The sequence below is a fragment of the Alternaria metachromatica genome, assembly GCF_023757995.1.
Source record: "Alternaria metachromatica strain BMP 0045 chromosome Unknown scaffold_31, whole genome shotgun sequence".
NCBI lineage: Eukaryota > Fungi > Ascomycota > Dothideomycetes > Pleosporales > Pleosporaceae > Alternaria > Alternaria metachromatica.
This window is the reverse complement of record NW_026055522.1, coordinates 149,713-160,632: the sequence shown is the minus strand read 5'-3', so window position 1 is coordinate 160,632 and position 10,920 is coordinate 149,713. Positions and strand designations below refer to the sequence as shown.

Here is a 10,920-nt window from a genome sequence, read left to right as displayed (position 1 = left end):
ACAAAGTGGGGTTGGTGGCGTTGCACCAAGGGTGCACGCCTAATCCGAAGACCCCATAATCCCGCCGTGCCGCCCTAGATACTCCACAAGCTTCTTTTAATAAGAGCTCGAGTTCCAACCTTCTGTTCTGATACCAGCTTGTGTTTTATTCATCTTTTATCATTCATCATGGGCTCCTTCGATTGTTACTGTATCTTATGCTCTATCTGCATGAACATTGGCGCCATCAGGATTGGATCGAGAAATGGCAAGTCTTTGCGCAAGCGAGATCGCGCGATGGATATAAGAATGGGGAGACGTACTGGGAAGAAGGTGGGACGCGGGATTGTCTACAGTGACGATGAGGACGAAGAAATGGAAGATGCGATCGACCCCGAAGCCATTGAGAAGCAACGCATCGAACAGCAAGAACAGGAGGAAGACGATGCAGATTCGGATTACGAACCTTCCTCGGATTCTTCTTCGGACGACACGAAATCTATCGATAGCAACGACTCCGACTTACTTACGAGATCATCCGAGATTCTTGACGTCGCTCTTCGACCCCGTACCCCCGAGCCTGGGCCTGTGGAAGAACTCGATGATGGAAGTTGGTCGCAAGATCCCGAGTTGGACATTAGCGATGAGTGGGGTCTTGACAATTATGCCAGTACCGAGAACACTGAGGACAACAGTTTTGATCCTAGACTCATCGGACTCGACGACGTCAAATGGATTAATCGGGTCCGCGCACTGGCACTCAATCCCGAGCGGAAAGCCTACATATCCGGTAGAGGCCGTTACTACGACTATGGCTCTCTAGATATCGAAGGGCCTGGAAGAGATCCCAATGATCCGGGCGAAGGTTCTTTGAACATCACGAGCTACGCGAGTGGGGACGAACAACAAGCTTTTCCATTCCACGAGGCATGCTTCGACATTCTCGCAAAGAGCATAGGACTTGAGAGCAGAGATATTGATAAGCATGTGATGTTGAGAACGTTTAGCGCTCTTCTTGCAAACGAAAGACCAGTTTTGGATGTGGACTATCAGGTCTTTTCGGGCAACGAGCAATTTTGGCATAATGGAGCGGGATCGGAGTATGAAGTGTGCGATCCTTCCCCCCGACCTGCTCTCCAAGAAAGTATACAAGGCATCCTACCCGCCAACATTTTTGGTGGGAGTCCGCAGTTGGCAAATCTAGCGCACAAGGTGCGAAGGGATCCAATTGCAGTCCTCCCGTACGACCTGCTTCTCGAAATCCTTGGATATGTTGACTCCAAAGACATGCTTTCGCTCATGCAAGCTTCGCATCACGTCAACAGCGTCACTCGCGAAGCCGCATTCTGGAAACATATGGTACGCATGCGTGTATTGCCATGGTTCTACGAGTTGCGTTACTTCGTGGAGACTGCGACCACCGATGCGCTCGACTACAAAGGTCTTTTTCTCTGGGTGAATGCATCGACTCGTCCCAGGTTCGGCATCCAGGGACCCCTCATGCACATAGCAAATCGACGCCGGATCTGGGGCTGCTGCCAGCCAGTAGCCTCGCTCTACAAGAAAGCAACTGGGCCGGTCGAGCCCGCTGAGCCGGCAGACTCGGACGAAGCAAAGGCGATTCTAGACAGCTCCGTATGCTTGCACATGCCCATGACCATGTATCCCCCGCCAGCTCAGACCGAGACCGTTTCGGCACAGTTTATTCACTCTTGGAATGAGATTACTCATCGTGCTTGCGTTTTGGACACCTACTGGCGCCAGATCAACAACAGCCACGACTACTTAGTGGGAATTTCCGTCACCTTGGGTGACCAAACAAGACTTTTTGGCAGCTCTGATGGACTCACTGGACTTCCGTTTCATCTTGATCGTGGGGAGTGGATCAAGGAGATCGTCTGCTGTGTCGAAGATATTGTGAATCAGACCGGGCCTCATGGGAAGCCTGAGGATCCTTGGCCATCCAAGACTGCTGTGATCAGCGGTATCTCTGTACGCTGGGCTCACCATCTCCGAAGAAAAATATACTAATCAGAAGTAGGTGACACTGAATAGTGGGAGAAACAAAGGCTTGCACCAGAGTTATGCTGGTGTACGGAGGCCGTTCCAAGTGTTGGATGGCATGCATTTAGTAGGAATGACGGGTCAAATTGCTTCGGTGAGTTGCCAAATGCTGCAGCCGTCTGCGCTACTCTACAGGCATCTACTGACCTCATTGCAAGAATGGAGCTATCTCACGTCTCGGTCTTCTTCAAGCATGCAGACCGGACTCAGCACCACTCGCTCAGCCGCGATACACATCCGTTCAGCAGATGGCATGGGGAAAGCTTGGATCATCGCTACCCTACGACCGTATTGGTCAAAGGTATCCTCAACAGGCTTCCGTCTGGGCGCATCCTACGATCCATTTCGAGTCCTTCCCCACTTCTACCCACCCCATACCATACGAACTCCCCGAGGATATGATGCCCAACGATGTGTTCATGTGGAGCAAGAAAAACACAGGTATTGAATGCTTTCAGCCCGTTGCAACGAGTATCTCCATGCCTCACGATTCGACCGAAGAATCCATGCCATCGACCAGCGCAAGCCCCGCAACGACCGCTCTGCCCGGCTCTCTCCCTGCAACCAACACCTCGTCATCGTCCTGCCAACTACACACCGGTATCGATATCGTCGGCATCAACCCCGGCCCTCATGACATGTGGGGTAATCGCGGCCGCAGCGTCGGCTCTCGCGGGCCCGTCCTATGTCAATCCCCCAAATGGGCGCACGACATGAATGAGCCTCTCCGAGAATCCCTCAAAGCCGCATGGGAAGATCTACAGAAGCACAACGGCGGTCCACACGCTTACCAACAACAAAACACTGTCACTTTCCCGCTGAACCAGGAAGACATCACTGAAGTCCACGTCGAGCAGCAGTACCGCGCTCTCAAACTTGTTACGCAGAGTGGTCGGGTTGGATACTTTGGGGAGCCGGATATGCGCGATTGGTTCGTGAGGAAGGTGGTGGGTGGAGAGCGGATTGTGGGGATTAGTGCGTGTTTTGGGGCGTTGGGGGGTTGGAGTGAGTCGGCGAGGATGTGGAGTCATCTTAAGTTGAGTCGCGTGGGGGTGGTGTTTGAGAGGGTTGATGGGGAGGGGAGGGTGATTGGGAAGGAGGAAGAGAAGGAGATGAGGGAGAAGGGTGTGGTATTTGAGGAGGGCAAAGTTGTTATGTGCTCAGAGTAGGAGTGTATTGGCGTGGTGGTAGAACTCTAGTATGGTGTTTTGCGCAATGTGATGCCGAGCTAGTTTACGCATTTGGGTAAGTAGTCCTTCCACATATTCAGTAGGTACGGTTTATCTCGGTCAATCTCAATTCAACATCATAACGTGTCCTTGTATATACCGCGATCCAGTGCGATTGAATCGTGCTCATCCAGCATTTCGAGATCATAACAAGGAATACAGAATGCAACGTAGGAGGCGGTGACAGCGCACATATACGCCCGTCAGACGAGTTCGATATGGATGATCCTAGTAATACACCAGGGACGAACCTCATCGCACGACAAATCCAGGCTCTTATCACCACATCTCCGGACCGGCACGGAAACAACTTACGATCTGCCAACTCCTCACCGTTCAGTACAGCAAGCCAATTGAGAAGGGCGCGGACCTGAAGATCAATGTTGTCGCGTCCACGATGATGCGTCGTTCCCCACGCGCGATAAGGTTTGTGCTTGAGGTTCAGTGACATCATCCCTCGCGAAAAATGCCTGGGCAGCGCAGCTAAACACAGCCTACTTCTGACAAGGTTGCGCTATCCAGATCTGCCACGTTGATCCGCGCTTTCTCTTGGTACGCGTCTTGGACAAATACCGCAAAGTATATACATTGCGACTGCAGCCGGAATGAGCTCGTCGTGGTTGCCGCTCGACGACAACGACGCGATGCACGACCCGATTGAGGAGCTGCGCAACCCGCGTCAGGCCAAAGATGACTTTTTGAAGTATTTGAAAGAGGAGGTGTTGAAGTTGAACTTTTATCGCGCGCATATGCTGTATTTCGTCGTTGTCATTGCGATCTCCTCGGTCATTGTTTACGGGCAGGGTCTTGCTAATGGGCCCAAAGAGTATGGAGATGCGCATGTGACTTACACCGACGCGCTGTTCTTGTGTACCAGTGCTATGACAACTACAGGTAAGTGTCTTCCCCGTCCTCTGGGTTTGTGTGAGTAGAATACTAATCGATGCAGGGCTCAATTCGGTAGACCTCGGAGATCTCTCCGGCTTCCAGCAAGCGACCTTCGCCGTGCTGCTAATGATTGGCAACATACCATTTGTATCGACAGCTGTGGTACTCATCAGAAGAGCGCTATTCCGAAGAAAGATGGCAGATGTCGTCAAACATTCGCACACAATGCAAAGACTCGTGCGAGATATCGAGAACAGCCATTCGGATCAAAATGAAAGCAGCAGCAGTACCGGAAGCCTGCGCCAGCGACCGAATGCAAAACGAAGCCAGGCAGGGAATAACGTACAAGAAGAGAACGAGGAGCCGCCGCAAGCAAAAATGTATCCCAAGTCTAGAAGACGCACATATCACTACGAGACTGGATTTGGCTTCATACCAACACCCTGGGAAATGAAGTCCGCACGCAACTTCTTCAGCCGCATTCTGGATCGCTTTTCGACAGAGTTGAAACCCGAGAAACACGACTATGTCTCCTTCAAGCCACATCTCGACTCCAAGGGTCGATTCCGCGAGCTCAGTGAGCAAGATCGCATGGAACTTGGGGGTGTGGAGTATCGCGCACTCCAAGCTCTGTTGCTTATCCTGGTCGGCTATCAGATCTTCTGGTATTTGCTTGGTATCACTTTCCTGATACCGTACGCATATCGCGACGATACCAAAAGCACACTGTATCAAGAGCAGCCCGGTGCCATCAATCCAGGATGGTGGGCATATTTTGCGACGGTGACAGAGTTCTCCAACGGTGGACTTAACGTACTCAACGCTAATTTCGTTCCCTTCAGCGGCAATGCATATGTTCTGCTTGTGGCTGCATGTCTCGCGTTCGCTGGTCAGACGCAGTTCCCGATTCTACTCCGCATCACGATATGGGTATTGAAGAAGATACTGCCGAAAGAGTCTCGTATCAGAAACACGATGCAGTTTCTTCTACAGCATCCGCGACGTTGTTTCATATATCTTTTCCCCAAGCGCGAGACAGTATACCTCTTTCTTGTTCAGCTCGGCATCGATATCACTGCCTGGCTTTGCTTCGAGATATTGAACATCGGCATGCCAGATGTCGAAGCTCTATCGACTGGCGCTAGAGTAGTAGACGGACTCTTCATGGCCAGCGGACTACGTACTAGCGGCGCATACATCATCAACATGAGTTCGCTCGCGCCCGCATGCTTGGTGGCTTATTTAGTCATCATGTACATCTCGATCTACCCTATGACGTTGGTACTGCGGAAGACGAACACGTACGAGGAGAAATCGATCGGACTGGAAGAGAACGATAGCAGTGCCGCTGGCGTAGCATCACACTTGCAGAAGCAGCTCGCCTACGACATCTGGTTCCAGTTTTTTGTCTTCTTTCTTATATGTATCATTGAGCGAGGTCACATTCTCAACGCATCACCGGGATTCAGCGTCTTCTCGATATTATTCGAAGTCACATCGGCATATGGCACTGTCGGCTTGAGCCTCGGTGTACCAGGAAAGAACACTAGTCTATGCGGCGACTTTGCCAGCTTGAGCAAAGTCGTCCTAATGGCTGCTATGCTACGTGGTAGACATCGTGGACTACCTTTGGCGATCGACAGAAGCATTCTTCTACCCGGCGAAGAGTTGATGCATCGCATGGATAAAGAGTACAGCTCGAGGGGCACAGAAAACCCAGAAGAAGAGGCAGAGTTGAGAGACGACATTGAATCAAGTGGCGAGCAACAAAAGAATGGTGGAAAGGGCGACCAAGATCCCGAAGACAGGAGAGGGTCGCAACCGGACAACGAGGCTGGTCAGGAAGGGGCGGGAGAGACAGTCGCAGAGTCCAACCCCTGATGAAGAAGGGCCGCAAGCACAGTGCAGCCGTGGTCCCCTCGGGAGTACTGTCGGCCAAACATCACCCCAGATAGCCACAACGATTACGTTGATACAGTCATGAGAGTCAGCTGACCCAACGACTCTACGGTCCGACACAATCCTTTGGGAGTCACGCGTTACACACGCATTAGGCGACTACACCGACGCAGGCTTTCCTATCGCCTTATGCACCACCAAACCTTCGGTCACACTTCCAGAACCCCTCACTCATGCATGTCGCGGATATGACCGAACCCACGGCTTCAGCCTGCGACGTCATCTTCCCCCCTCAGCCATGCATACACAGATTCTATCAGCCCTACAAGGCATGCGAATCCATCGCGCGCATCCATCGCTCACACGCCACAGTTATGCGCCTCGAAACTAAGGCGCTCACAGATCCCCACCAGGTCTCAAACCCAGTTCGCATGAATACCGCCAATGCGACCCTGACCGACTCCACTGGACCGGAATCCAACGTACATCCCTGACACTTGCCGGAGCGTAGATCTGCATTAGGACTTCGGCATATGCGCTGACCGGGGACATGGAAATTGACTCGTTTGGTTCCAAGCTAGGGGGCGTGGTGGGGATGAGGGAGGATCTCTGGTCGATGAGATGGCGTGTTTACAGGGGGGGCCACAGGAAAGGGATCATGGAGGAAGGGTAAGGCAGCAAGGCATGAATATCGGGAAATTAGCAACAGAGCACTGGTACTATGTAGATGGCTGGGATGTCGTCTAGTTGGACGGATGGACGGGCTGTGGCGTTGTGCGTCAGGATCGGTGGGATGCGAGTCAAATGACGTTCGCGGGATGAGCGGGAGATGCGCAGGGCTGACATGGGGTCGAGCGTCAGACCAGCACACAAGAATAGGAACACGGGATGCCGATTTTTCTCTCTCTCTCGCAAACCAGTCGCGTCTCTTAGTAAGACGATTGTGATTTGGAATTCTCATGGTCCTACTCCGGTCTATGACGAGGCTGTCTATTATGCACATCGCCAAAGACGACACACGCGTGTATTGCATGCACCCATGCTTACGTGTGCGAAACCCACCAACACCACGTCAACTTCCCACTCTGCCGTTTCGCACTCCGAGCAAAACCATATATGCGAACATCGTCAAAGCGACATCGCCATCTACACGCACACACGATCTTGACAGGTGCATCTGACGCCCACGCCCGCCGTTACCAAACCGTTGTGCCGCGCAAGGAGCAACTAGTGCGGTCCCAAACGTTTCACCTACCAAACACGCAGCGAGTCAGGCTTCACCGCACCGCACTGGTACCGGCAGCGGCAAAGAAGGAAATCATCCGACGATTGCAACGGTATGCTAGTTAACTAGAAAAAGACAGATAGTTCACATGCGCGTTCGCGTTCGCTTGGTAAGTTCCGTGATGTAGTTTTCTGTGCCTTGGGGTTTTAGCACCGTGGCTGTCATGGGCGGGCCTTGGAAGCAAGGCTGCCGCTGTCAGATTAGTTATCTGGACGAGGAATCAGCTCATCAGCGGATAAATGTGAGGAAGAGGTTGATTGTGCGCAAGGAGTTCGTTGCTCGAGTGCGAAGGTGGAGAAGGTCACGTTGTTGTTGATGCTGTGGTCAAACTCGAGATTTTGCGAATATCTTCATCATTTCAAGACTCAAGTGTCTTAACATACCTTTGATATTGTACTACGGACAAGAGGAAGTTCACAAAAGTTAAAGGAGAAGGTAGTCGTGTTTGACATGCTCGCTTAACCGCCTGTATTAGGCAAACATCAGGCGTAAGCGAAATGTCAGGAACATGTCGTCGTCAAGGGTATGCTCGTTGGAAGTCCATACCATGATGAAGTGACTTGAGCAATGTGAACTAGTACTGTGGATATTCTTCTGTATTGACTACCGCTACCATCTACCGCGTAGAACAATGCTGCAAAACTCTTCAAAAAGTGAAGCGCCTAGATACCCGTTCATGCTATGCGCCAAGACCAAAATTCCAAATGCTGAACGCCTGAGTAAAAGATCCGAAACAAAAAGTGTCTCATATGCCATGATAAACCATACCGCTCTTGACATATACCACCGAGGACGTTAAGACAGTAATATGAAGAAAAGGGTTGATTGAATAGCGAATTAACGAAAGTAGAGAAGAGGAGAAAGAGTCATTTGCCAATGCCATAACCGCATTCCATGCCTAATGCCACGACCCGGGAAGTGATCTAACAAGTACAGGAATGTAAAGATAACGGGCATCTATTTCCTATCGTCGTTGAGGAGGCTAGCGATGGGCATGTTGTCCCTGGGCGCAGAGCTCCACGTACCGGCCCTTGGGCGGCCAGAGGAAGGGACAGGCATGGGCAGAACGTAAGGCATGCGCTCTGGGGCTGAAACGGCGCTAATGTTCATGGGGTTCATCGGGCTGTAGTGCTTGGCTGGCTCGCTGTGGGCGGGCGAGATGTAGCTCGGGAAGGGAGAGGGCTTGAACATGGGGTTGTGCATGATGCTACCATCGGGCGAGGCATCGGGAGTAGGAGGGCGGACAGCGTTGGAGCCGTTGCGCCAGATCTCCTCGAGCTGGGCGGGGGAAACATCCGCACCGTAGTCGGCAGCGACGGTAGCCCAGAATTGTTGGCGGCGGGCTTCGTAGATGGAGCGGAGACGGTCGGTGTCAACGATCTTGGGCTGGTGGGCCACTTCGGTGTTGATACGGAGACCGTTGTAAGGCTCCGGGGATCCACGGGGAGTAAGGGTGCGGGGCTTGGGCAGGAGAATCTTGTGCTGGGAGCGGCCGGGAGAGGTGGTGATGGAGTTGGCGCGGACATGGGGACTGCCGGTGTAGCTCATGGGCGAGCTGTGACGGGAAGATTGAGAGTAGGCATCCTGATCCATGGCCATGGAGTAGACCGGAGCAGTACCGGAAGAGCTGCAAGAAGCGTTGGAAGAGACCGAGTTGTTGCGCTTGCGGCGGTGGCTACCGTGCGAGAGCTGGTGGTAGTGCAGGCGGCATGCAAGCTCGGTCTTCTTGAGGTGAGCAGCAATGTGCTTGTAAGGCATCTTTTGCATGCGGGTCTGAAGAAGGTAGTTCTCCTAGATATTGTGAGTATGTGTTTGATGACGATGAGTGCAAGTTGGTTGACATACCTCTTCTTCGGACCAAGACCTGTTACCACCGGCTGACATCTTCCGAGCGCGAAGGCTGGAAGGGTCAGGGGACTGAGAGTTCATCTCAGGAAGAGGGGAGAGAATCTGGGGCTGGTGGTGAAGCATGTTGTAATCGTTGTGTTGCTGAGCTGATAGTATGTTGATGTTGATGTTGCTGATTGGAGTACTTTGCGTAGAAGAAGTCGTTGATTCGTGTCCACTAGGGATGTCTGTTCGTCGTGATCGAGGCTGGCTCTGAAAAGAAAGTATTACACGGTGTGTCGGTAAAAAAGTAATTGCTCAGCAATGTTGGTAAAGTTGATTAAGTGAATGTAGTGCAGCCCAAACCAGTGGGAAGTAAAAGAGAGTATTACAAGGCTGCTAAAAAACAAAAGACAGATGCCGATTGAACAGATGCGGTTGAAGCCTCGAAACTTGGGGCACTCGGGCAGTTATAGAGTTTGGACAGAGGTCAAGAAACGGGTCGGTCAGTGGTCACAGACCAAGTCGATTAGCAGTGGCAGTTTCTGAGATTGGCAACGTTTTCAAACCGTCGCTTCTGCAACTCGATTCCTGATCGGCATCATGGGGCAAAGACGGTGTTCGCAGCCAAAATGTTTAGAAGAACCTTGACACGAGACATGTTAAGCCGGAAGTGGAACGGACATGAAGACGCATACGAAATCGCTGCCTGGGGCTCTGAAGATCTAGAGCGGGATGCATAAGGTCCTCAGCCTCATCGGGACCCACGGGGGCAGTTTCAAAACCGCGCGCGTCGGACTTGGTGCAGTTTTGACGGAGCGCGAGGTTTGACAATGTTTGGAAAGCTGGAAACAAGCAGCGACCAGTGCCGAAGCGACGGCGGGCGCTAACGCAGAACGTGCTGTGACAGGCTGCGGGGGGGACTGTGCGCCGGCGGTCGCCCATTGCAGAGACAAACAACATTGGCAACGAGCTTTGAAGCATTCCTCAACGACGATGCCTCAGACACTTTGCTACGAATCTGCTCCATGTGAATAGGGCCGAGCAGACGGTGAGTGGAGATGATTCGCAACACACAAGAGTGCAGATGACGACGCTGTGAGACAGGCGAAACGAGTACGTTCGGATGGGTCGTGTTCCGCCTACAGCATCAACACGTCAGGCAACTCGTAAGGCCGAAGCGCTTGGCAGGCCATGTGTGCTGCTATAGGTCGTAAGTGGTAAGGCTGTGGCAGAGCGGTTCTGATCAAACGCTTGTGGCTTGTAGTGATACTGGCGCTGCGTCAGGCGGCTGGAGAAAGAGCTTGGCTTGAATGCGGAGCGGAGCCTGGGTTGAAAGGCATCCAGGCCCACGGCGAGCAAAGTACTCAGGACGGTCCGGCAGCAGCATATCGATTACCTCACTCCTCTTCCCCGCGCCCAGCGGTGTTGCTGATGAGCGCAAGAGGTCCTTGTTTGGTACCATCGTTGCAAGCCGCTGCTGCAGTGGCCGTGTGGAGAAGACAGGGATGGCTCGCACTCGGCGACGACTGAGGCCGGGCTAAATAGCAGCACAATCTCTGTGGTGGTGAGGGCGCCATTGGCGGTCAAGCGGCAGGTCGTGAGATAGATTGTCGAGCAGAGCAGCCGTCTGACGTGGTCGTGTTTGTGCGACTCTCGCCATGGCGACTTCCCGCTGTGTTGTTGACCGATGATGAGGTTGGAAGGCACGAGCACCACTCGAGGAAAGAGCGGCCGGTCCATGCACGC

General features: G+C 52.6%; 4 protein-coding genes across 4 annotated transcripts; 3 read left to right on the top strand and 1 right to left on the bottom strand.

Annotated features, from left to right (window-relative positions):
* Window positions 1-244: 244 nt before the first annotated feature.
* Window positions 245-2,010, top strand: J4E83_009257 (uncharacterized protein; the record flags this gene model as incomplete). Its single annotated transcript, XM_049336146.1, is given in 2 exon segments — window positions 245-251; window positions 269-2,010. 2 exon segments carry the CDS (start codon window positions 245-247, stop codon window positions 2,008-2,010), a joined length of 1,749 nt encoding a protein of 582 aa, XP_049184710.1.
* Window positions 2,011-2,063: 53 nt separating this feature from the next.
* Window positions 2,064-3,212, top strand: J4E83_009256 (uncharacterized protein; the record flags this gene model as incomplete). The annotated part of the gene is made up of 2 exons (XM_049336145.1): window positions 2,064-2,071; window positions 2,243-3,212. 2 exons carry the CDS (start codon window positions 2,064-2,066, stop codon window positions 3,210-3,212), a joined length of 978 nt encoding a protein of 325 aa, XP_049184709.1.
* Window positions 3,213-3,877: 665 nt separating this feature from the next.
* Window positions 3,878-6,041, top strand: J4E83_009255 (uncharacterized protein; the record flags this gene model as incomplete). The annotated part of the gene is made up of 2 exons (XM_049336144.1): window positions 3,878-4,166; window positions 4,222-6,041. The coding sequence occupies 2 exons, from the start codon at window positions 3,878-3,880 to the stop codon at window positions 6,039-6,041; spliced, it is 2,109 nt and encodes a 702-aa protein (XP_049184708.1).
* A 2,260-nt stretch (window positions 6,042-8,301) lies between these two features.
* Window positions 8,302-9,315, bottom strand: J4E83_009254 (uncharacterized protein; the record flags this gene model as incomplete). Its single annotated transcript, XM_049336143.1, has 2 exons — window positions 8,302-9,135; window positions 9,190-9,315. 2 exons carry the CDS (start codon window positions 9,313-9,315, stop codon window positions 8,302-8,304), a joined length of 960 nt encoding a protein of 319 aa, XP_049184707.1.
* Window positions 9,316-10,920: the final 1,605 nt, after the last annotated feature.